The sequence below is a fragment of the Mustela erminea genome, chromosome 8 (assembly GCF_009829155.1).
Source record: "Mustela erminea isolate mMusErm1 chromosome 8, mMusErm1.Pri, whole genome shotgun sequence".
Taxonomy (NCBI): Eukaryota; Metazoa; Chordata; class Mammalia; order Carnivora; family Mustelidae; genus Mustela; species Mustela erminea.
This window is the reverse complement of record NC_045621.1, coordinates 23393874-23421561: the sequence shown is the minus strand read 5'-3', so window position 1 is coordinate 23421561 and position 27688 is coordinate 23393874. Positions and strand designations below refer to the sequence as shown.

At 34.4% G+C, this 27688-nt stretch overlaps 1 protein-coding gene across 16 annotated transcripts in view; it reads left to right on the top strand.

The window, feature by feature from the left end:
- IKZF2 (IKAROS family zinc finger 2) overlaps positions 1–27688 on the top strand; it is a 152378-nt gene that overhangs the window by 81884 nt on the left and 42806 nt on the right. For 13 of the 16 annotated variants that reach the window (XM_032354700.1, XM_032354692.1, XM_032354703.1 and 10 more), the window contains 2 exons: positions 18935–19201; positions 25574–25741. In XM_032354700.1, the coding sequence (XP_032210591.1) occupies positions 18935–19201; positions 25574–25741 (435 nt within the window). The remainder of the gene's footprint in view (positions 1–18934; positions 19202–25573; positions 25742–27688) is intronic. The other 3 variants (XM_032354704.1, XM_032354705.1, XM_032354707.1) reach the window with 2 other exon arrangements.

Sequence of the window (27688 nt, the reverse complement as noted above, 5' to 3'; positions counted from 1 at the left end):
ACTGGTAATATGGCAGCATAGTGAAAGCTTGCAACTATTATCAGCACATAGAAATTTTAACCAAGCTATTATTTTTTGACCAAATGTTCTATTACTTGTCAGAGCAATCTTGTATCTAATGATGGTGAATATAATGGGTTGAAGAGGTTGCATTTTAGATTTTCATTCAAATTTTGTGTGTGTATATGTTTTATTTTTTTCAGGGTTCTCTCACATTGTGAAGCTGCATTCATGGTAAAAAAAAAAAAAAACAATTAGGTACTTTTGTTTATATTTGTGATGGAAACAATCTAGGAATTATTAGTGAAAATGCCAGCTGATACTTACATGTATATTTTCAACAATAAATATTTTGCTTTGTTAGTTATTTACATACTAAGAACAAAAATTCAAATTAATAAAATAATGAAGTTATTTCTGATAAAGGGTTATATGGTAGAGTTAGAGGTCCTCAATTGTAGGAACTTTAGTGAATTCTCTGGGCCTTTCTTGTTCCAGATTCTTTGCCTTTACACTACCTCCTCCTTTCGCACAAATAGACTCTTGCAAGGCTGTCATCTCCCTTTGTCTCCACCAGATACGGGCAAAATATGAAAGTAAAGACTATATCTGACTTGATGTCACTATGTCTTTATTGCTTAGTAGAGTACCTGGTGCAACAGCTGTGCCCCAGACATTTTTGTGGAGTGAATGAACACTCACATTTTTGCCACCTTAAAATCAGGCATTAAAGTCTAGTGCTTAGACCCATTTATTGTGTTCAGTTCCTTTTCTCTGCTAGTTCCTTTTCTCTTTGCACTTTTTAATTTATTAGTTTGCTTTGCATTCATTTGCATGCTACTTAGTGAATGGCTGTATATTTTGTTTAATACTATATATCTTTATTCTGTATTACTCTGAGGTCAGTTACCAATAAATATTTGTTTGTATAGTACCTAGTAAAATATGAATGCCTTAAGATGACACCATCAATAGAAAATGAACTTTAAATTCCCATATCGGTAAAAGTTAGATTTTTCTCCCCATTTGGTTCCCTTTGTAGTCAATATATTATGAGGATATTTGGCTTGTTCAGAGTAATGGTATTATTCAGCATTATCATGTGGTCCAGATCTTCAGCTTCCTTTTGTATAAAACAAAACTGATACCTACCAGAAAGTTTTGGGAATCAAATGGCTAATGTTGAAGGGCACGCAGCAAAATGGAACTTCACAAAAATGTCAGTACTTCTCCCCATCTTTCGTCTACTCTTTCCATCTCTAGCCGTCTGAAATTGCCCCACGTGGTGAATACGTTCCCATGGCTACACTGGCACTGGATTTTACCTTTAAGATCCTTGATTCTTTCTTTGTTAGTGGTATTACTTTGAGAGACCTGAACACTATCATTGGTTTTCCTGCCTTTTTTCTTTTTCCTCCTCTCAGACTTTCTATATTTTGTCACTGAGACAGGTGTTACCCTGGCACTCCCTGTCAGAGAACTTCCTGCATTATTGGGATCCTGTCCATCTCCAGCCAGACTGTAACCCATGCTTGTCTTGTTCACCCCTGTACCTCCAACACTTAGCAGTGTAGCTGGTGTATAGACTGCACCCTATACATGTGTACTGAATGAATGGACTTGCTTATTTATCTACTTTTATGGGGAAGTGATGATACGAAAGCAGTATTAGGAAAGCCAGCAAATTCTCTGATCTTGGAGTATGACCCAGTGCCTTCCCAAGTGTGCAGTAAATATTTGATGGAAGCAGTAACAAGAATTTTGGTATCTGAAGAGAGAAGCTAACTTTTCTGTTGGTAAAGTGATTTATCAGGATCCAGTGTCTTAATTTGTTTTTCCTTTGTATGCTCAAAGATATGCCATTTAAACCTTACTTGATCTCTCTATGGCTCTTTCTTAAATAATATACCTTCCTTTGCTAAAATTGAGAGTATTTAAAGATATAAGTTGTAAGCTTTCTATGTTATCTGAAAAACTATATTGAGATTTTATTATATTCCCATTAACCTTATAAATCAGTAATTCTGATGTCAGCTGGGAATGTAAAGCTTCATTGGAGTAATGAAGTTAATTCAAATATTTTTCTGAGTGTAAAACTTGAACCAGATATTTGGAAATAAATTTAATCCTAAAATGTATGAAAATAGTATAGTGTACTGGGCATATATATATTTAAAATACTATTGCACACCTAAGGAAAAGCTATCTTGCCATTAGGTAAATTAGTTATGTAATGGGTTTAAATTGTTTAGAAATAGCACTGTGAGGAAGAAAGTAGAATTAATTCAAAAGATAGTGTCAGATTAAAAAAAATGATATAGCTTATTCTTGCCAGGCACATATTGTTAACTTCGTTAAGGTGGCAGCTTTCGTGGTTTGTTTTAGTTTCAGCTTGTCCCAGAAGGTGTTGCTACACTGTGAAAGTGTTAAGGCACTATAGTAATGGAAAAGGAGATAAAATGGAAGCCTTATAAAATGTCTTATCAGGTGGGCCTTCCTGGAGAAACCTAGCTTACATTTCTGAGTGGTCAGCTTGACATTTTAAAGCCGGGAGAAGTTTGTCATTATTTCTAGAATACTACAGTGGTTAGAGGAAGAAGATTTAAACTTCATTGCAGTAATTGCTGACAGCTCCCACGGAATGAAGTGCTTTTAGTAAGCATGTGCTGCTTTGAAAAAAGGCAGCAGTGTCCTAGGGATGTGGAAGAGGACAGTGAGCATTGAGATGAATGTGACAAAAATGTAGATTTGGGTATTCTGGTGTCCCTGAAATAATTTCATTCATTTTGCAGGTGGAAAAGAGTAAAATGACTTTTAATGGTCCTTGTACTTATTATGGTCTTCGAGCAAAGAAAGACTTCAGGCTTCTGAAACTTACAACTTGTATGTTTTCAGTAACTTAAGTACAAAATCTGGTGGCTGGTTGTCCCAGGGAGCAAGGGAGCTAGTATCACTGGGCTTGGCACCATCCATATGAAGTGCTGAAGCAGTCCCTACTGTAAGTGCATTCCCCCTCCCTGGAAACCTGCAATTTGCCTCTTAGTCCCAGATGGGGAGGAAACCTGCAAACAGCCGCAAGCCATACATAATGGCAGGGTTCACATCCTGACAGGGACAAAGTAGAAAAAAGGAAAAATTCAGAAGAGTCTTCATAACATTATTTGAGTCAAGGACTTTATGCTTTTTATGAAGGTTGTAGCACTTTTTTTTTTTTCAAGTTTTGTGTATGTTGTATTTATTTTGCTTTCCCCACCCCCTCCTGGATGCCCGCCAATATTCAACTGAAGGAAACTCATGGGGATGGCCCATTAATCATGTTGCACTATCTTTTGCTTAAGTAGCTAACATTTACTGCTTAATAAAGACCATCCTCAACACATACCAACTAGGTTTCCAGTATTATATACTGTGTATGTGTTTAAATGTACATTAACATTTAAATATGCTCTTACTTATGACCTTTAGAAATACATCAGTACATAGATTTAGGAATGCTGCTTCTAAGCCAGAGTTTTAAAATATATGATCTAAAATAGATCTTTATCTGAACCCCATACTAGGAAGAGAGTTGATATAAAGAAGCATATTCATTTTTAAATGCATCCTGAAATTTTTTCAGCTTTACTGAAGTATAATTGACAAATGAAATTGTAAGATATTTAAAGTGTACATTGTGATGATTTGATATATGTATGCATAGTGAAAGGAATCCTTCCACCTAGTTAATTAACACATCTATCACCTCACATATTTATCTTTTGTGTGTGAGAGAGAATATTTAAGTTCTACACTCTTATCAAATTTCAGTTATACGATACAGAGTTAACAATAGTCACCATGTTATGTATTAGCTCCCCAAAACTTATAAATCTCATAGCTGAAAATTTGTACTCTTTTACCAACCTCTCCCTCTTTCTCTCATCCTCCATCCCCTAGAAGCACACTTTTCTACTACTGTTTCTATGAGTTCTACTTGTTTTTAGATTCCACATATATACATATAAGTGATAACATCTTTATTTGTCTTTCCCTTGCTGGCTTATTTCATTTAGCATAATGCTGTCAGTGTTTGTCTATGTTGTTGTAAACAACAGGATTTGGTTCCTTGTCATGGCTGAATAATATTCCCGTGTGTGTGTGTGTGTGTGTGTGTGTGTGTGTGTGTGTAAGTAATACAGCCCTATCCATTCATTCATTGCTAGACCCCTTAGGTTGTTTCCATATCTTGGCTGTTGTGCGAAAAGAGGAGAATAAGAGACATCTAATTCAGAAAGGAAGTTAAACTGACTTTATCTGCAGATGACATATTATAAATAGAAAACTCTAAAGACACCCATTAAAAAACTATTAGAAATAACCAACAAATTAAAATTGTAGGGTACAGAATCAATATATAAAATCAGTTGTGCTTCTATATACTAAACAACAGACTATCACAGACATTAAGAAAACAATGTCATTTGCAGGTGCATCAAAAAGAAAAAAAATACCTAGAGATAAATTTAACCAAGAGATAAAAGATCTTGTATGCTGAAAACTGAGAAATTGAAGAAGACCTAAATAAATGAAAAGATATTCCATGCTGATAGGTTGGAATTAGCATTGTTAAAATGTTCATAACATCCAAAGCAATATATAGTTGCAATGCAGTTTCTCTCAAAATTCCAATGACATTTTCACAGAAATAGAAAAAACAATCCTAAAATTTGTATGGAACCACAAAAGACACTAAATAGCTGAAACAGTCTTTGAGGAAAAAAATATATATATAAAAACAAAAACAAAGCTGGAAGCAAACTTCTTGATTTCAAACTATGTTACAAGGTTATAGTAATCAAAACAGCATGGTTGGCACTAAAAATAGACACCCAGATGAATATAACAGATTAGAGAACCCAGAAATCAACCCTTGCATCTATGGTCTATTAATTTACGTCAAAGGAGACAAGAAGACACATAGAGAAAGTATAAGCTCTTCAGTAAATGGTACTGAGAAAAGTGGACAGTCACATACAAGAGAATGAAACTGAAATGAAACCCATATCTTAAACCATTCATAAAAATCAACTCAGAATGGATTAAAGACTTAAATTTAAACCCGAAACTGTAAAGCTCCTAGAAGAAAATGTAGGTGGTAGGCTGCTTGCCATCACTTTTGGCTGATGAGCCAAGAAATCAGTCAGATTTTTTTGCATAAAGTAATTTATATTGAGATATTCAGTAGCTAACAATTATTACCAATTACATAATTTTTTTTGCATAAAATTTCAAGCATACCTTGGCTGCATCCTAAAATCATGGGTACCACACACTGAAGGGACCTCAAGAGCCTTGGCCTCAGGCTTGTATGCATTTAGTTATATTACTTGCACAAATAAGTAACATTATCTCCATTTCATAGTTAAGGAAGCTAAGTCTCTAGAAGGTAACACTCCCAATTATGGGTGACAGAGATACAATGTCAGCACTAAATCATAAGTTAATAGAAGGAGAAATAAAACCCAGTTATTATACAGTTTACTTTAATTTTGATGTGACCAGATATCAAGTATTTTAAAAGAAGTATATTTAAATGAATAAGGAACTCTTACACTTGACAAATGTAATAACTTACCTTTCTAGTTTTTTAAAAAGCTCTTGGTGTACTCTTTATTTGGCATGTATCATTTGCTCTCTGTGATACATAGAACTATGTCATCACTTTAAGAATGTTTTGTATACTTTAGTTACGAGCTTTAGAAAGCTGTCTAATGAATGTTCCGGATATGGAGACAGACAACTCATTGAATAATCAAAACTTCAGTTCACAGATAGATGGCATGCTTAAAGTAACTACTTACAATTCAGAAGAAGCTATCCTTTTGAAATAGTGATCTTATGAGAGTGTCTGATTATTTATGCTCTCCATTTTGCAGTGAAATTTTATAGTAGTAGTATATTCTGGGGTAAGGGATTACCAGTCATTGTAATTCTCATCACAATATTTTACTGTGCATAGTTGAGCTCATCTATTACAAAAAAGATATTTGTACATATACATATATGCACACACACACACACACACACACACATATGTGTAAATCACAAGGGCCATCTTGTTTACTGCTGCATTGCAGTACCTGGTAGAAACCAGATGCTCAGTAATTTTGAATGGCTAAATGAATGAATTCTAAGGAGTTTGCTCTTTCATACTACGATTGTTGAAACACCGTCTGTTAATAAGTTGACAGTACTTGTCTGTGAAATTACTGCCTTATAAACATTAATTTTTTTATGGCTTACTTCATTTTAAACTCTCTTAGATTTTAGGATATTTCTATTTATGTTACTCATTGAATGTATGCATTTCAGAAAAGAAAATGGTGTCACTCAGACCAACATATATCATGCCTTTTCTTCTCTTTATGATTGCCTCCAATGTTGAGTGCAATCTATTTTCTCTCTGATGTAAAGCATATCCAACCTGTAACTACTGTCTTAAATGCAACTTTCCTCATGAAGCCTTCTGTATCATCCTGTGCTTCCCCACAGTACACATACCTCTACGTTTATATTTGTTTGATGTCCTACACTTCATGATATGCGTTCATATTTTGATAAATCTATTAATAAGTAAAATAGCTCTAAGGGTATTTATATACAATTGTATTTAGTACTCAGAACAGCCCTAGAAGGCAAGTATTATCATTATCTTGATTTTATAGAAGAGAAAAATGGGATAGAGAGGTTTCTTAAGGTCATGTGGCTAATAAATGAAAGAATCTGGCCTTAAACCCAAGGGTACTGAATCTAGATCCCATAATCTTAACCACAGGCTATACTGCCTGCTCTAAATGATTGTGTGCCTTCCCAGTCTCAGGATTTTTACATAGAAGATATTATCCTCACTTTACACAGTAGGAACCAAGGAGACATTAAGTGACTTAACATTCACACGTGAGAAGAACTTCAACACAGGTATTTGAATCCAACATTTCCATTATCACCTTGGCCCTCCTAGTTGCAATATAATTATTTTTTAACCTTTTAATATATGTACTCTATATAACTATCTAAAATGTCTATTCGTTAGGACATTGTAAAAAAACAAACAAACAAACAAACAAACAACTGCTGCTGCTACGATATGGAAAATAAGTATCTTACTGGCACTGATCTTTTAAAATTTACTAGGTGGTTTTCCAGATTCATTTTCCTAATCACCACTGTAAGTTTTCTCCTCTTTGTTACTACTTGACATATTTCATTCGTTACACATTTCCAACTGACCAATCCTGCATCTCGGGGCCAAATGCTAACCCTGCTTGTTTCACACAAATAGGGAAGTATTTATGGAAAAACACCAGGGAAAGAATTTCTGTGGCCTTGATGGGAGTACTTAGGCTCCAGATTTTGGAAACCGAGGATATGTGAACCCAGAGTGTGAAGAGCTATTGAGTTCCTCTGTCACTTCAGTTCAGAGACTCAGTAAAGCCGCTGAAGTGCGTTGCGTGGCTTTGGTTCTCTCCTCTGTTAATGTTGCCCTGTAATAGAAACCCTGCTCCATTTCTTATCTGTTTCTCTTCAGCGTGCCGGCAGCACTGCCTTCTGACCTGGTTTAAGCGTCCTTAGTGACCTCTGGCAGTCCAGTGTGTTGGGTCCCTTTGGGAATATACCCACTCCGCTGGATTTTATAGTAATGATTTTACTTATTAGAGAAGATTGGTTAAAAATTTGTGCTCCCCTTATTAAAGAGATAATTTCACAATGTAATTTGCTTCACAAACCTCCCACAGCTATGTTAAGCAGACGGTTGCCAAACACCAGTTCAAAGTAGATTGCTCTTATATGAAATAAAATCCATGCTCAGAAAATCTGGCACTATAAGCTGGTCTTCTTCCAAAACAGGCTCTCAGACAAATTTCGCTTTACTCAAAGCTGGCACACTACTTACACCTGTATTAGACTTATACAAAAAATCATGTCAGATGGCACATGCTGATTCAGAGTTGTTCTTCATTAACATTTTAACATCCCTTTTTTCTTTATTTCTTTACTGGTAACTAGTAACCAGTTTGGTTTTGGTGACATAAGGTAACAGCAATTCTAGTTCTAGTCTCAGATTTGGCTCTGGGTTGAGGTGTGACTGGGACATGTTACTTCACCCCATCTGAGCATCCTCATCTGTAAAATTAGGGTAATATTAGGTACTTCACAGAGTAGCAATCATGATCAAACAGGAGACATGTATTATGCACCTATAGTCTTTCCTGTCATACAGTGGTCCTTTAATCATATTATGATGATGATGTTTTGTGTTTAAAACCCAACTCTGTATTGATATATTTGTTTGTCACCTGGGGTTAATTTATGCATGGTCTCCATAATTTACAAAAAGAAGTGTAATATGTAAATTAGCAACAATTCAGCAATTACTGAGTGCCTGGTGTATGCAAGGGTATAATGGTTTTGCAACTGTGAATAAAGATAACACTTTTTTTTTTTCAAGGATTTTATGCTATAGGGAATGTAGAAGTAAGGCAAAAACACTGAAGAAATCACTAGAATGTGTCTTTGTGCTCAGGAAATATTCCATGAAAAAAGCCACCTCAGTGGCTCAGTGGGTTAAGCCTCTGCCTTTGGCTCAGGTCATGATCCCATGGTCCTGGGATTGAGCCCCACACTGGGCTCTCTGCTCAAAGCGAGCCTGCTTCCCCCTTTTCTCTCTGCCTGCCTACTTGTGATCTGTCAAATAAATAAATAAAATCTTTTTTTAAAAAGTAGGAGATAAATGGCCTTGAATGGTATGCTAATATTGATAGAAATAGGGATTCCAGAAAATAGTAATAGGAGCCAGGAAGAAAAACTAGTAAGTAGAGATGCATAGGATGTGTTTCAGGAAGAATGGCTGGAAAATGACTAAGGGACTCCTAGAACATATGGCTGAGAGCTATGATAGAACTATGCTGAGTGTGTCCTTAAATTCTACACCAACACCTTTGTATTTAATTTATATACAGTGGGCGGTCATTGAAGACATTTAGGAGAGTAATAAGAGTTATGCTTTAGGAAGATTAACTGCACAAGTGAATATAATGGGGCATGAATCATGAGGATGGGATGAATCTAGAAGAATGGAAAGTAACGAAAGACAAGAGAGATCAGTTAGCTGTTCTGGGCGAAATGGCACAGATGATCTTAAAGTCGTTCTGGGTTGCATGAAAATGCCAAAAAAAGGATATGCGACAAGTGGCATATACTGAATCTTTAGGACTTGGCTAATCATTCACTTAAAGGATGGATAAAGGGGCAGACTGTTGTTTGCTTGTGGAATCTCTATTTAAAGTAGGCTTATTTCCTCCACACTGTACATTTCTCATGAACAAGTTGTCTGCCAAAATATTGAAACTTCATCCTTGGGCTACAGTGATGCCACTCTGCTGTGCCACTGTCCTTGGGCTACAATGATGCCACTGTGCCACTGTGGTTTGATGATGGGCATCGTATATAAGGTTTCATGCATTGTGGGAGACCATTAAGGTCATCCCTTTTCTCTTTCTTTCTTTACTTTCTTTTCTTTTCTTTTCTTCTTTCCTTTTCTTTTCTTTCTTTCTTAGAGAGAACATATATTTTGTATTTATTTTTCATGAACACCTCTTTAAATGGAAATGAAATACTACATGGGCTGCTTTTGGGTATGATTTATCTTTTAACAACTGACACAAAACTGTCAAAATTTGACCACAAAGGAAGTCCTAAAATGACATCCAGCATAAACTGTTGGTTTAGAGATTAAAACTGATAATATTGACTTATTCCTCAAATGGCTGTCTTTACCTACCACTGATAAGTCATAGCATTATCAAGGAATAGAGAAGAAAATTTGGGGATGGGTAGAGGATTATGTATTGACAAATTTTTCAGAAATACAAACCCTATCTCTGCCTTAAGACCAAAGCAGACGTAAAATATAAGAGGTAGTTGTTTTGAGTGGACATATACATTCCAAACTTGATGGAAAATATTGAGAGTTAATTTTAGGGAAATAATATTATTTTATTTGACCATCATAAACTTGAATTCCTAGTATTTTTTCAGCCAGTGGACATAGTTTTATAGCATGTGAAAGACCTGTTTGTCCTAAATACAATATTTTCCCTGAATATAATTAGTTACTTGTTTAATTGGAGAGCCAGTATCATGTCATAGAAAGAGGCAGAAGACCTTGAAATGGTATCAGGTTAACCTTTACTAAGTTTGTGTTCTTGGGAAAATCACTTGATGCCTCCGTTTGTTTATCTGTAACTGTCCTATCATGCCTTGTTGAGTATCAATTGAGACAGAGTCTGTATTTTATAAATCATGAAGAATTATAGGAAGTTGCTGTTTTCCTGTTATTGCTATTATTAGTGTAAAGAGACTATCTTGTGTGCAGTTTTCATGAACATCAAGTGTTATTTTCCCCGTATGTTAGATGGTGCAGGTGGCTGAATCCAAGAAAACAAATATCCCAAGGTCCCACAATTAGTTAGGGAGCAGAGGGGGAAGTGAAGACCCTGGTTTCCTGCGTCAGGTACAGGGAAACTTTTTACTATACCGTTCTTAGAATGAGAGCATATCAGAAATCAGCACTGTCTTGATGTAGTTACTCTAGTAGGTTTAAGAAGTACATAATGTCACTTTATTAGAGAAGAGAAGGTGGGGAGGAAAAGGAAATGCGGTGCTGTGATGTACACACTGAAAAGGCTACCCACAAATGGCCCAGCTGCAGGTGAGCGACACCAGTGTCTGGACTTATCTAAAACCATTTATAAAACGAATCTTGAAGGATGTTGTGAGGAGCTGTTTTGCAGGGCTTACACATTTATTTATTCACAGTTGCAAGAAACAAAGTGTTCATGTGGTGTGAAATATTGTTGAGAGGATTTTTATAAAATGATTTCACATACCTTAAAATAATTTTTGTTGTGATTTTACTTTAGTTGTTTAGACTGTTAAGTTCTTAGTAAATAATTGTGCTTTACATCAGACTTTTGAAGGCAGTTTGTTTTTCTAACACGTTATTTAAACAGCTGCTGGGCTGTTAACATGGATTTAATCATGTTTGGTGTTTCTGTTTCGATAGTTTAAATGAGAGAGAGTTATATTAGCTCAGAAGCAACTTCAGCAGATTATTAGATCGACATATTGATTCAATTAGTGTGTTTAACACCATTTCAAGTAGCTGGCATAGACTGGGAGAAATTGATGCTTGTAAGTAATAACACCACTCAAGTGTCCTCTTGAATTCTCATGCAACAGAAACCAAGCATATAAAAAGTCCACTTATATATCACACCTGGAAGACTTTTCTCCCCAAATTTAGTAATTAAAGAATGGTTTTAACTGTCTTTTATTCATTACTGTGAAACAAATGTTTCTTTTAAGTCTCATAGTATTTACAGCCTTTAAAAATTAAAAAATATAATTGGAAACTGAACAGGTATAAATCACTAATTTGATAAGTAATTAATCTGGAAATCCTATTTATACTCCATATAATAAATATATCCTTTTAAATACAGCAAATAAATCATAATCCCTTTGTATTATTTCCTAGCTATGAAATTTTAATAATCTGTTGGTGGATTAGTAGAATCAAGTCATACTAATAACAACATTTTAAGTTATAGGAAGTTTAATTGAGATATTAAAAATATTGTAATAATTATATCTAAGGTTCTGGTTACTGTGCTATTTCCCAAAGCTGACATTTTAAAATGACAGAATTATCTGTGACAGTGACATTGTAAGGATTGGATAGAATTTGTTCCTTTAATTTGATAATTCAGAATTAACTTCAATGTATTTTACCATACATATTAAAAATTATTTTTCCCCCCAAATTTTAAAAATGGAGAATTTTATTATTTGATGACATCAGCTGCCAGACATTGCAGAATTGTATGCTATCTTGCATAGGTGGGTGGCTTGAGGGAAGCATGGAGTAAAAAGTAGAGAATGTCCAATTTCTAAGGAAAAGTCTCTTTCCCTTTATGTACCATTGGGGTTAATATTTCAACAATTATGTAACCAAAGTATATGTGTTATTAAAATAGTTCCCTCCTCTTAGTCATGAACTCTTCCATGACCTGTTCCTGTTGACATGGACTTCTTATTTAATACTCTCCATCTCTTAATCTTAAACCATCATAATCAGTTTTAGCAATTATTAGGCAAGCAGCAAGTACTTAGTAAGTATTTGCTAGTTTGTTTATTTCTAACGAGAATTCGGTTTTGGTCTTTGTTTCATACTGGCTGACATGGATGAGTTCTAGGAGCATCATGTGTATGTAACAATGTGTAGTTTTCATTTCCATCTCATTTTTACATGGTATATATTCAAGTTTTAAATTGTCTTTTTAAATTTTCAAAGTGCAATAATAGTGGCAAAGAAATTTTTGTTATGACATAAGCTGAATTATTTTAGTTTTTTTTTTTAAGGATTTTATTTATCTATTTGACTGAGAGAGAGACAGCGAGAGAAGAAACACAAACAGGGCAAGTGGGAGAGGGGGAAGCAGGCTTCCTGCTGAGCAGGGATCCCCACGCGGGGTGCGATCCCAGGACCCTGGGATCATAACCTGAGCTAAAGGCAGATGCTTAACTGACTGAGCCACCCAGGGAGTCCTTACAATAGTTTTTAACAGCTTCACAAAATATAATATTTCCCCATTTGGTTTGCTACCTTTTTAAAATAGTGATCTACGTGTGTTATCTCTGTAAATACTCTTATTCTTTTATTTCCTTATTTAATACCATCTTAGTGAATTAAAGGCAAGTCTAATGTAAGCTTTTCCATTCACTATTACATATCTCAAAACGAGGATAATTATGAAGCCTTTGAGTGTAGAGAGCCTAGTATGGTTACTGAAGAAACTTCTGTAATTGAAAATTGTTTAGCCTGGGAGTCACTTATAATATAAGCCCTTAGGTAAGTCTCTTTACTTCTCTGCCTTGGTGTGATCATCTGTAAATGGAGGCAATTAAATTTTGTGTTTTTGTAGCATCCAAAAGCTATATCCTAAATTTCAGTAGTACTTTAGAAGCATGAAGAAGAGGGGGGGATTTTAAATTTATAGACCTGTTTGCCTTTTGAAGCAACTTTTTGCTTAAAGGTAAACTTTGTACGTTTTGTCCTGAAATATATTCAAAGCTTCTATGTAAAATTGATCATAAAATTCTTTTTTATTAACTATTATTTTACCCATGTTCATGAATCTCCAATTCAACTAAAAATATGTATAGTTAACTTTTTCTTCAGAATTGTGAATGCTTTAAAATTTGACTTGTCCTTTTTGTAAATTGTAGAATCAGGGCACCTCGGTGGCTCAGTCATTAAGTGTCTGCCTTTGGCTCAGGTCACCCTTCAATCCCAGAGTCCTGGGATTGAGCCCCATATTGGGCTCCTTGCTCAGTGGGAAGCCTGCTTCTTCTCCCACTGTGTTCCCTCGCTGTCTCTCTCTGTCAAATAAATAAATAATATCTCTTAAAAAAATAAAAATAAACTCTGAAATCACATTATCTCCTTTAACTTAAAAATACCTAAACATCTTTATTTTGTTCATTAAAATATTCAAATATCTATATATTATAGTTATTTATGACTATAGTATTGAATAACAGAAAAAACCAATCAATTAATTAAAATCTTATTTCAGGGGTGCTTGGGTGGCTCAGTGGGTTAGGCCTCTGCCTTCAGCTCAGGTTATGATCTCAGGGTCCGGGGATCAAGCCCCACATTGGGCTGTTTGCTCAGCGGGGAGCATGCTCCCCCCACCCCCCGCGTCTGCTGCTCTGCCAACTTGTGATCTCTCTTTCTCTGTCAAATAAATAAGTTCTTTTAAAAAAATCTTATTTCATATCCATTTTCATTGCTAATAATATGTTGTTACAAAATATTGTCTTTACTAGTTTGTCATTAGATAGTAATGTGTATAAATTCCTATAGATATGAAAAGAAGAATATAAAATTCGGGCATATTGAGGAAACAGTCTATAAAATAATTCTTGGTGTTGAGATTGTAATAACAAGAATTCATCCCTCTCACACTAACAAATTCTCATCTTCACAGAAATTAGCCCATTTATGAGAATGTTTTCCTGTTACCAAACAGTAAAAGAAATACCAAGTAATAACGAGTAAAATTTTGATAACAAATATACTATGAATATTATACAATGATTAATATTTATAGTAGCTTTATATATTATAGCTACAAATAATCATAATACAACTCATTGATATATAAATTGTAATTTAGAGTATACATAAATTTACTGAAGACTTAAGTTTAATTAATGAGTTAAAATATAGTATTCTGCATTATTTAGAAACATCTTAAATAGTGAAAAAAATTGTGAGGGAATTTCTTTATATTCTTTGAGTAAGGAAGTTTTTTTCATTTAACAATTGAAATTCAAAGACTAATTGTTTTAATCCTAAATTTCAACCTAATTTTAGTGAAGCAGAATAAAAGTTAATTATGATGGGATTTTGTTTGTACATAGACCACCATATTAATAGAAAATTTCATCTGTGATATGTATATACTAAAACTGTTACATTTATTGATTTGCTATATCAATGAATATAAACTACTATATTTACTATAGTAATATATACATTCATATGTGATAAAATATAATGTATAATAAAATGTTGCATTTATTGATTTACTATATCAATGAATATAAATTAATATATTTACTATAGCTGTAGTATATACATTCATATGTGATAAACATATAATACTTTAGATTATAATGTGGTTGGAGAAAAGATTGCTAAAGTTTACCATTTCTTCTGTATTTTAGTTCTAACAAATGTTTACTTTTTTGGATATTCAGTTATATTCCTCTGTGGATGCAAAGCTCTAACTATAATTTTTTTTTTAAAGATTTATTTATTTATTTGACAGACAGAGATCACAAGAGGGCAGAGAAGCAGGCAGAGAGTGAGGAGGAAGCAGGCTCCCTGCTGAGCAGAGAGCCCGATGTAGGGCTCGATCCCAGGAACCTGAGATCACGACCTGAGCCCAAGGCAGAGGCTTTAACCCACTGAGCCACCCAAGTGCCCCTCTAACTATAATTTTAATACACAGTAATTTTTAAATGACATTTTACCCATTAGATATTATATTTGATGTCCGTATTATAATATTCTCACTAGGGGAAAGGTGATCATTTAATATAACATCAAGTTATATTCTTTATAATTTTGTGCTGTTTTGAAACTTAAGAGGCCCAGAAGTTTCAAACTCAGACCTACTCTTTTAAGATACATTTCTTTAATTCCTGATATAGAATGCTTGTAGACTTTACAGTCATTAAATGCAGCTTATCAGATGTCGACCAGTTCAGGAATATAAATGATGACGTTGCTATGTAGTTTCTAACCTCTGGTACATCACTTAAATATATAAGACAGTTTGCTCACAGGTTGGTATATGAAGTCATGCTATATAGTCATACTTTTCATTTTTCTTAATTTTTTCTTTAAATGAGAATTATGAATGAAATATGGGACTACATAGGGTAAAAATTAGTGTTTTACTCTGATTAGAATAATTTTCATTCCCAGAAAAAAAAAAAACATGAAAAACTTCTAGGAGTATGGAAAAACTTATTAAAGCAAAATACAGACTCTAGAAACCACAGTTGAAAACATTAAAATTCAAAATGTAAAATTAGAATACATGCTCCCAAATACCCTTGAGTAATAAGATAATGCAACATTTGAGAAACATAACAAACATGGGGTTAAGTTCCTTAGCATATAAAGCTTTTAAATTCAGTGAGAAAAAAACCAACAACCTAGTAGAAGAATGGGCAAATAACTTCCATAACCAGCTCCCCAAAAGCCCCCCAAGTCCCCCAAACATTTAAACATAGACATAGATGCTCAATTTCACCCATAAAAAATTCAGATTAAAATCTATGGTAAAATACCAGTTTTTATCTAACAGATTTGACAGTTCAATGTGATATATAATAATATCTATAACAGAAGCAAACAATCTTAGATTTTATTGGTAAAGCCTAGGAATAAATTATATTGATAAAGTAGATTTTATGCAGCTGTTAGAATAGTGTGCATTTCTGTGTAATAATATGGAAAAATTAAACAGATATTGTTAAATGAAGAAAGCAAAGTAAGGTCAGATAATTTGTATACTCCAATTTGTGTAAAGAGAGACCATCTACACACACACATACACACACACACACACACACACACACACTCACACACACACTCACATACTGTTCTCAATTAGAAAAGGAGGATAAGGGGTACCTGGGTGGCTCAGTGGGTTAAAGCCTCTGCCTTCGGCTCAGGTCATGATCCCAGGGTCCTGGGATCGAGTCCCGCATTGGGCTCTCTGCTCAAGTGGGGAGCCTGCTTCCTCCTCTCTCTCTCTCTGCCTGCCTCTCTGCCTACTTGTGATCTCTGTCCGTCAAATAAATAAATAAAAAATCTTTAAAAAGAAGAAAATGAGGATAAAAGTTGCTTTTGAGATCAGAATTTAGGGATGGTGAACTTCGAGTAGAAAAAAAGTTAATTTGGGGCGTCTGGGTGGCTCAATTATTAAGCATCTGCCTTCCACTCAGGTCATTACCACCGTGTCCTGGGATCGAGTCCCTCAACCAGCCTCTCATCGGGCTCCCACTCGGCGGGAAGCCTGCTTCTCCCTCTCCCTCTCCCCCTGCTTGTGTCCTCCCTCTCACTGATCTCTCTCTCTCTCTCTCTCTCTGTCAAATAAATAAATAAAATCTTTTAAAAAATTCTAAAGAAAGAAAATTCTTAATTTACTAAAACACCACAGCGAATACTGCCTGAATACCTCCTTAGAGGCCACACATTATTTGAACATGTTGGGGAAATGAAGAGGGATAAAGTATCATGTCTCCTCTTCTCAAAAACTGGTAAAATGGTACTAATTTGTACGTTAGTTAAAACTTAGTGTAGGAGATTTTCTATTATAAATGGGGCCAAAAGGGGCACCTGGGTGGCTCAGTGGATTAAACCTCTGCCTTTGGCTCAGGTCATGATCTCAGGGTCCTGGGATCGAGTCCCACATCAGGCTCTCTGCTCAGCAGGGAGCTTGCTTCCCCCCCCCCCACCCCGCCTGCCTCTCTGCCTACTTGTGATCTCTGTCTGTCAAATAAATAAATAAATAAATAAATAAATAAATAAATAAATAAAGCTTTAAAGAAATGGGGCCAAAAAGGCTATATACTCTTTTGTACATCTCAGAGTAGTGTACATATATACTATAATTGATCTTGCAAAAGTTTATGGAAAAAATAGAGCACCGTCTGCCACCAAAAAAACAAGAGTTAAGCCCATTTTCTGTATTTGCTCAGTTAATGCTTACATCAGCCTGAGAAGTAGGTACCATTATCATCCTCATTTTATAAAGTACACAGAGGATTTAAGTATCTTATAAAATGTGACACTGCTTCCAAGGAGTGCCAGAGCTGGTATTCAAATCCAGGCAGTTTGATTATAGGATCCTCAATCCTAATAGCTGAACTATTCTACTTAAACTTCATTTTGTGATTTGAACTTATGTCTGCTTTGCAAACAAAAGACTAAAAAGGTTTAGGCATTAAATAATTAGTTCAAGTTTACACTGCTAATAAATGTCACAGCCATGGTCTTTGGAGTAAAAGCAATCATCTCATTTTGTACCCATGCTGCCTCTATTCTTAGGGGAGTTCCAAGGAAGGGGAGCAGGGGAAGAGCCATTTTGATAGCGCTACCTGTTTAAAGTCCTAATGACAAATCAACAGAATGCGTGGTTTCTCTAAGAAAATTGCGGCAAAAAAAAAACTTACTTCCTTTTTATGAAGGTATTTCATTCAAGTAGTACCAAATAATTTGCTTTGCACAGGAACTTTGATATGATTTCTGAAGAATTTTCAAGATCAGGGGATAAAAAAACTGGTATTCATTTGAAGCCTGTTTCTGCTTTGTGAAAAGACTTTGTCAGCAATCCAGAATGAGGGCTGTGCTAACAAAATTCCAACATTTCTGTGGGATGATCCAAAAACAGCAAACAGAAGGCATTAAATTTCTTAACAGTCAGAAGTGCGTGCGTGCCTGCTATGCCATTCCTGTCATTCATTGCTTTTTGTTGTGCATAGATTAAAGCTGGAATACTTTGATTTGCAGACTAATATGTTCCATAGAGAATTTTCTTCATATAAAAAAGGAGTAGCTTAAGAGCATGTGAAGTCTGTGCACTCTGCCCTACATTTATATAGCTCTTCACTGAATATATGTTTTTAAGCTGATTTTAGGGTATTTGCATTGACGGTATGCCTTCATACATCTAAGACATTTGCTAGATTGAGATACCAAGTTGTTTCTCTTGCTCAGCCCTGAAGCAGGTTTACAAGTATTCTGATGTAAGACAGAAGTGTTACATATGTATATGTTGTATGCGTATGTTGTATGTGTGTGTGTGTGTATATATATATATGTATATATATAGGTATATATATTATGTATATATTATATGTGTATTTTTATACTATATAGATATGAGTGTTATGGAGAAGCCTGGCTCAGTGGGTTAAGCAATATCTAATCTTGTATCATACACAATGCCGAGTCTCGGTAGCGACAAAATCAAAAGCCCATACCAGAATTAAAGACTTGTTTAAAATCATATAACTAAGTTAAAGAAAGAAATGACTGTACAAATAAAGTGTCATTCTGTTGACTAGAGCTTTTCTGAGCCATCTTCACTTTGATGCCAAAGTCACTCAAATAGTTCTGAGCAGTCTGTATTAATGTTGCATTGGTGATTTCTATCCATGTTCGTAGAATGGCACTGGGTGGAGAAGAGATGTAGGTGACACCACGACCTGCATTTAAAATCCCTTCATTTCTTTTTTTAAATTACAGCAAATTCAGTAAAGCTAGAAATGCAGAGTGATGAAGAGTGTGACAGGAAACCCCTGAGCCGTGAAGATGAGATCAGGGGCCATGATGAAGGTAGCGGCCTAGAAGAACCCCTAATTGAGAGCAGCGAGGTGGCCGACAACAGGAAAGTCCAGGAGCTTCAAGGCGAGGGAGGAATCCGGCTTCCGAATGGTAAACTGAAATGTGACGTCTGTGGCATGGTTTGCATTGGGCCCAATGTGCTTATGGTACATAAAAGGAGTCACACTGGTAAGCAGCTGAAAGAATAACCTGATGACTGCCTGTGACATCTGATGTTGATATTACCTGACACCTATTCTCTTTCCTTTTTATTCAGGGGTGGCAGTGGTGAAACCACCTTTTCAGAATTCTGCTAGTATTGGATTGCTGAAAAGCAGAGAGTAGCCTGGGTCTTGACTTCCAGCCTTCAAATCTGAATAGCATATCAGAAAAGAAGTTTGGGATTCAGTTTCCACAGTTCTTAATATAGCAATAATAGGATAAGGGTTCAAAAGGTATAGGAGAATCTCATTGTGTAACCTAATCTTTTTGTATTTCTATACATATTTTACCATACCCATGGGCAGGTAATATAGTTTGCTAGCTACGAGTTTATACTATAAAATGGTACTCATGCATTTATATAGAGGTGGATCATTTTCACCTTATCTGGTTAACTTCTTGGAATACAATTTCCAATCAATCTCTGCCCATCATGGGTCTCAGTATTGGGCAGATACTTCCCCTAGTTTGAGGATGTTACCATCTTCCTGTAATTTTTTTTATTATAACTCCTGCAAGAGATACGGAGGGTGCAGTATAGCCAAGGGTGGTAGGTATGCTGGTAGGAATGTGTGATCAGGGAATAGGGTGAGGAAAGAGGCCTCCGATTAATGTAAGATATACTTTTAGACATTAGAGTAATGTAAAAAAACAGCTAAATGAGAGGAAGGCCTTATTTAAATCCCTCCAAATCCTTTGGCAAAATGAAACAAAAAAGTCTTTTAAATTAAAAAAAACAAACAAACAAACAAACAGAAATGAGATTATGTGTAAGAAAGGCAGGTGGTTGACTATTAGAAAAGTTTTAAGTTCATATGAAAATTGATTTAAAGATGGTATCTTTACCTATAATGCAAGGTAGTGTTAGATAGCAAAATATTAATCACTAATACTCCCAGAGTTTTAAAATATGATTCTCTTTGGAAGAGAGATAAATCAATTTAATTAGTGAGTGCTTAAAACATGAGAGATACGAGGTACACTGAAGTCTTTTTAACCCAGACCTCTCATTTACACATTTACAGTCAAGTGATTTGTCCATTATCCCTTATGTAGTTAGGACATTATGAGGCTAAAATCAAGGTTTCCTGATGCCCAGACTGGTTTTGTTGAAATGTACTATTCGTGGTATCTTAATGCACCAACATTTAATGATGAGATATGATTATAAGGCTTAAAAATTATAGTAAGGAGTTACACATTAAAATCAGTGTTATCTTAATCAAAATCATCAGGTTTGGATCCTGTACCCTCATTCAAATTCTACAGCTACATGTTTACTTTCGGTTTTGTCTTTAATTTCCTTTTTAAACAACATATTTTTAAAATATTTGTATTACTAGTGCAGGTGTTTTTTTCCCTTAGTTCTAGAAAAGTTAAAAGATCAAGTTTGGTATTCGATAAGAAAGATCTGAAAAGACTATAAAATAATGAGTCTACTTTTCTTCTATGCTCATGAAGTAATGTTAACTGCAGTTCTAAAAGAAGAGTTCTACAAGTTATAATGTTTTCATTATCTCACAGTGATTATACTGAGGAAGATAATACCCATTCAAATGTGTAACTTCCCCCTTCTAGCAACATATAAACTCAAGTAGTCAATTTCAGTTGAATTGCATATAGTGTGCATTTTAAGGCTGAAAAGTATACTAACAACAATTTTTTGTAAGATTTCTAATAAACCTTTTATGGTCTGAGCCAAGAAAATTCAAAGAACCTGAGTGTACTCTCTTGAATATTTAGGTTAATCAATGTTCCACTGTATTTGTAGTTATTTTTATGAGTGTTATTGGTTTGTAAACACAAGAGTAATTACATACTGACTCTACTGCTTATTTAATATTTACAACTATGGTAGAGTTGAATTATTTTGATTCTGAAAAATCATCAAATTGACAGAGAAAATGTTCCTAAAATAGTTATACAGATTTCCACAAGTTCTATGAATATGGGATTCACTCAACTAGTAAAGGGAAGGAGAATGGACAAAATAACTAAAGTCCTGTTGCAAATCGATGAACTTTATTGTTAATAAACGTTTATTGGAGTATTGTAAAAATTTCACTTTCCTTAGATCTGGAAAGTTTTTGTTAAAGTTAAAAGCCATTCATGGAGGAGCTCTGGATACCTGCCACACATGTTGACCTTGAAAATGTGATATATCTTGAAAGTAGCTATTTTTTAGGGTGCCTGGGTGGCTCAGACGTTAAATGTCTGCCTTCAGCTCAGGTATGATCCCGAGGTCCTGGATTGAGCCCTTCGTTGGGCTTCCTGCTCAGAGGGAAATCTACTTCTCCCTCTCCCACTCCCTCTGCTTATGTTCCCTCTCTGGCTGTCTCTGGCTGTCAAGTAAATAAATAAAATCTTAAAAAAATAAAATTAAAAAAATAGCTGTTTTTATAAGTATTTCTGATGACCCAGTTTATACATCTGAATAGGTCATGACCTTTTCAACTCCCTTTTTGTATTCTTTGAGAATACAAAGTCTTTGTGTGTGTGTGTGTGTGTGTGTGTGTTTAACTTGAACTAGATTGAAAAAATGTGGTTGAGATCTAGTCATTAACGAAATGTTTTCTCATTAATGCCAAGAAATACTATCTTCATTTCAGAATTTCCCCCTTTTACCAATTATTAATAGCTAGTGTACAAGGCACTGTCTTAAATCCTTATAAAGCCTTTGGGAAACATACTTGTGTATCATAGAATATCCATTACAAAATGGATAGTAGAAAAAGATACACAACAACCACCCAGTTTACTAAAATGATGTGGAGTATCATATCTAATTCACTTCTTCTTCTTTCTCTTTCAAACTCTACTAAAGTGCCAATTCCAGTGTCTTATACATGGCTTGGTGTCATTTCTTGGTGTTGCTACTTTAGTAGGTAATCAGGTAATATTGTCATCGGATACTCCAGGCACTCTTCGCTGCGACAGGGGTGGAGTAAAAGAAGTAGGGGTAGTAAATCAATTCATGCTTCAACATGAATTTATGTGGACCATTATAAATATAGACTGTTCTTAACTTTGCCCTTCTTTGGGGTAGAGTACTCCCATCTTCGTAACTTTGTGTACATTGTAGCTATGTGGAATCATTCTTTTGCTCCAAGGCCCTCTCAACAGGTACACGGGATTTTTCATATTTTTAGGTGGTTGTTCCATCCAACACAGGAACACCCTGTCGCTGATGCACCAAAGTAAACTGATGCATGTATACTTGTATTTCAGTTGACTCTTTAAACACACACCTAGAAATAATGTGTTTATGAAAGTACATAAAATAGTGAAGTGTAATTTATTTCAAAATAAGAATAAATAACTTCATTCTGGGAATAACTAAAAAAGGTCCTTGAGCGGATTAGCAGATTTAAAAAACAAAAACAAAAACAAAACAAAAAGCAGATTAAGCATGGAAATGAATGATAGCATGCCTCCATATTAATTATTCTCCTGGATTCAGAGTTGTTAATCCAGACTTTTGTACCCACCCATGGGGGAATTGGTTATCACAGATACAATAGCCTACATGATTTTTTCAGTTGGATTAGGTATAGTGTATTTAGTACCTTTGTGGTGTTTTTCTGAAGTTTGCTTTTCTTTATATCAGAAGAACATGATTAATATATTTTTCAGGCAAAGTCTCAACTAATTTGAAAAGAACTAGTTGAGTAAGCCTGTTTATTAAAGAAAAAGCAAATTATTTAAAAAATAATTGAGATGTGTTGTTTCAAGGCATAGACACAATATATGAACCTTTTACTTAAATATCAGATCATTTTACATGTCTCTCATAATCCCAATTCAAGACTTAATCCATGTAGATCAGTGTTTCTCAAAACTTCATCCAGCTGCAATCAAAGTGCATTACTATGATTGCTTCTTTCCTCTTATCAAAAATGGGAACAGGGTTTGTAAACCTTCATCATGCCTTTCTTTATTTCTCAGGGCCATGGGAATATAGTTAGCAAAAGACTCCACACTAAGACACATTCAGCAACACACAGTATTTCCTAATATACCTAGACCCCTTTTCATTTCTCCTGCCCCTTTAAGGATGATCACATAAATTCAGATGCAATTCTGTTAAAACATATTTGAAGATATCTGGAATATTTTTTAGTGTAAAAATAAAATTACCCTGTCATTGGTCTCATAAACTCAATTAGGTGAATTTCAAAATTCTTTTTAAGAGTTATCCTTATTATTTTTTCCTTTTTGATTAGCATTACTTGGGATGACAAATTTAGTACTCTAAATTAAGAATTTTTAAATATTTCAGTTGTAGGAGGCTTAATGAAAATCTAAGTTAGCACGTTATAGGAGTATTTTCTAAAGGCAAACATGATTTCAAATGGTTTTTGTTCACCAAACTGATTTAATTCACTTTAAAGTTATTACATACTAATTTATTACTTGCCTGGAAGACCCAGACAGATTTCAAAAGTAAAATCAAGTATTTGGACGGGAAAGTATAATTTGCATTTGCTATTTTCCTACAGTATAAAAATTCTCATGAAGAAAGTACATTCTTCTTTTTTATTAGTAATTCCATGGCAGGGGTGGGAAGTAGAAATTCCTGGTTTTAAAGAGCTATAGACTGCTATTTCATTGACAGAAAAAGCCAACAAATTGTTATGTGTGTGTGTTTGTGTGTGCATATGTGTGTAAAGATTTACCAAATTTAGATTTATTTTCAAACTTTGATTACTTTGTGAGACTTCATATAAGAAATTTTTCGGTAAATTTGCCAATATCATCAATTTCATCAAACAAATGAAATAAGATAAAATTTAAGGTGACTTTTAAAATATTTTTTTTCATGATACACTAGTACAAGGCCTTTTTGTAAATGTAATTCAGATCTCCAGATTTTGTTAGAAAAACTTTTACCCTTCTTACATGAACACATAGATTATAATATTTTGGATATGTATCTCATAAAGTTCCAAAATGAGAAAAAAGTACAGAATTTGAGATACACCTGATGTATCCATTTTTCAATTTCTTTAGGTTTTATAACAAATCTATATGATAGAATATGCAGTGGCAACTGCAAGAAAATGGCCAATTTATCTTCTTTATGACTCCTAGCTTCCTTTAATAGAAGGAATCATTGAGTTTGTATTAATTAAAGGCCCCCCAAAATAATGAGGTTTCATTATTCACTATTTTCAAATGTTTCAGTTAAAGATATAAAACATGAGAATTCAGTATAAATTTTTAAGTATTAAAATTAAAATCTTCATCTGACCTCAAGTACAGAAATAGTCCAGTTAAATCAAAGGAGCATTTTTTAAAAAATTTTATGTCCGTTCTAAACTTTGAACTTTACTATTTTGTACTGTGTATATATTAATTTATAACTTAGTTCATAAATCTCTTTAGAGATCAGCAAACTTAAAATAATAGTATTTTCTTTGTGGTTTGACCCTAAATGCTAATTCTACTGCTTCCCCAACTATATGTTTTTATGTTCAGTGACCTTGGTGACAGCCAGTTGATGACAATAGACTAAACTGATAATTCTGGCTGAACAGTTTTATAGCAGTATCCAGTAATGGGAGGAAAGAAGGAAAATATTTCTCTCAAATTATTTTCACAACAAAAAGAATACAGGAAATACCTGGATGAATAATTTTCTTTGGACTTTTCTTGTTTATGTCAGGAAATTTTGCCAAAGCTTTCACTAGGAGAATGGAGAGACCTGGGCCTGGCCTAATTTTGGGAGATTTCGTGATAATGAACATTGTAACCTGGCCCCCAGGGACAAAATCAAAGGCTAAATCAGAGAGTTAGTCTAAAAAGTCAAAATTCAACTCAAATTCAAAATTTCTGTAATATTAAAAGAGATATAGCATGGTTCATTAGAGCAAGATTTTGTAGTCCAATGGAGCAAGATTCCTATCAGTTTGAGTACTTATTAGCTCTGTAACTATAATCAGATACTTTGATTCTTGAACTTCAAGTTCTTCATTTGAAAATTGAAATTCTAGAGACCTAATTGGTAATATGATTTTAAGATTTTAAATATTCTATGTAAAGCAACCAGTAAAGTCAGTGAAGTGATGGCACTTAGTTCTTCAAAGAGTGGTCAATGCGATTACTGATTCTTTTGAGCCAGTAACAGGAATCCGGTATAATTGTATGAGGAGAGGAAACCGTGCTTAACCTAAAGTTTAAGGCTTCAGTATTAACAAATTTTAGGAAGAAAATGGTTCAGAAGTCTGAGGAGGGAGAAAACTCTCAGCACAGAGAGCCGCTGCCAGTTAATAGCATACAGCCAATCAGTCCGTTACACATAACCCACTCGATCGTTTCCACTTCTTTTCCCTTCGGCAGGTGAACGTCCCTTCCACTGTAACCAGTGTGGAGCCTCTTTTACTCAGAAGGGCAACCTTTTGAGACACATAAAGTTACACTCTGGAGAGAAGCCGTTCAAATGTCCTTTTTGTAGCTATGCCTGTAGAAGAAGGGACGCCCTCACAGGACACCTCAGGACCCACTCTGGTAAGTGTCACTGACTCTTTGAAAAGAAAGCTAAAATATAAGAAATTCAGGAAAGTGTTATAGAGTAATACAGAATAACTTAAAGCTTTGGTACATAGCTAGGAATGAGCTCAACAATATTTTTATTTGTGTACATTGAATAACTGATAAATCTTGCAAGATGCATATGGCCCTTCCTTTTTTTAGACTTACAGACTTGGCAGAAAGTAGTACCATCAGCTGAAGAATCTTTTATTCCGAGCTATTGAAGTAAGGAAACAACTGTTCTATAGATTCTGTATGATTTTTAATTTTATAATTATTAATTCAATAATTATGGTTAATCCTGGATAATGGAAAATCGAGTAAAATACCATAGTTACATGCTGATATTACCATAGAGGAGATGAAGGCTGTGGTACTTTTCAACTGATAAGAGTGTCCAGGCTGGGACCTCAGTGGGAAAACAAACATTGCTATTTTTAAGCTTGAAAATAATATGCTTATTAGAAAATTGGCTGTTAGAGTATTTTATATTTCCTTTAAACACACCTTGTTTCTTTAACTCTCAAAATGTAGCCATTGGATTTTCTCTGAAACTTTTCTTTGGTTCATAAATCATCATTAAAAAATCTAGAGTAAGTGTGATATTTTTAAAATGCTAGGATATAGTACATAAAAGACAAAGAATGATTAGAAATCTGAATGAATCTCATTTGACTTTTAGCATGAATTGCCATAACCAAAAAGTTAAAGGTGGAAAATTAATATAGAATACTCTCAAGCCAGTTTTATATCCTCCTTCTGTCCATAATGACATATTAAATTTTAATTTTAATATGAAGATTTGATGGAAGTGATATTTTCATCTACATTGACGAATTGTATTAGAGAGTGCTATGGATTGTGAGGTATGCTTGTATTATCTTTTTTTACATTTTCCATATTAATCCTTAAGGCTTTACTTGGTTTTTAATGTGAATATGAAATGTGTGAAACTATTTTAGGCATTAACTTGTAAATTTGGAGCAGTTATAGAAAAATAAAATGAATACAAACATAAAAACAAAATATTTTAAGTATATACAGTTACTTTCCTCCTTGATTCAAAGTAATTCCCTTATTTCCATCTATGACATTTTATATTTTATTTTAACTTATGCTATGAAAATTACATCTTTATTATAAAAATTATTCTGTGTTGAAGGATATTTTTAAGACATGACAGTTAATTCCTTCACCTAGCCATGTATTCTGGCTTATTAAAGCGTTACTGAATTGACCACAGATGGTGTAAAACATCAATTTTCATGAACATTATCTATTACATGAAGTTGAGGAAAAAATATAACTTTAAACATCTATTTCATTGTTTGCAAAATTGTGTTGCTTTTAATATCATGATATAATATACACATGCTACTTTACCGGGATTGCTATATTGCCCTTAGAAGGTTCAATGCCTTCAAAGCTCAACCTCTGGAAGGCTTTCAATACCTCAATTTGTGTTGTCTTGATTTCCTTTTTGTTCTTTTAACACATCTATCCCTGTGGGTGGTGTCTAAGAAGACACCTTGGTTTTTGTTTCTGCTGAACTCTTGGCAGTTGCAATCAGCATCTTTTTTGCAAATTAGTCATGAGTCATCTAGAGGTTCCTGGTTGGCGGCTAATGAAGTGAGGAATGAGAAAGATGTTACTCCAAATGCAGGCCACTCCCATTGGGTTCCACCAGGCCAGACACTTGACAACACTTACATGGTTCTGTGTGATTATGAAGTTTGTGTGTATAAAGTGAAGCTGTTTCTGTGAAATTGCACATTTTGTAAGTAAATCACTGCTACTTTGAGGTTCGAAAAAAATAAAGACATGGAACCTGTAACTGCAATCATGCTATTATTTTGCAATTTGGTATACAAAGTCTTGATTATGTAGATATATAAATAGATAGTATACTCAAACTGGCTAATT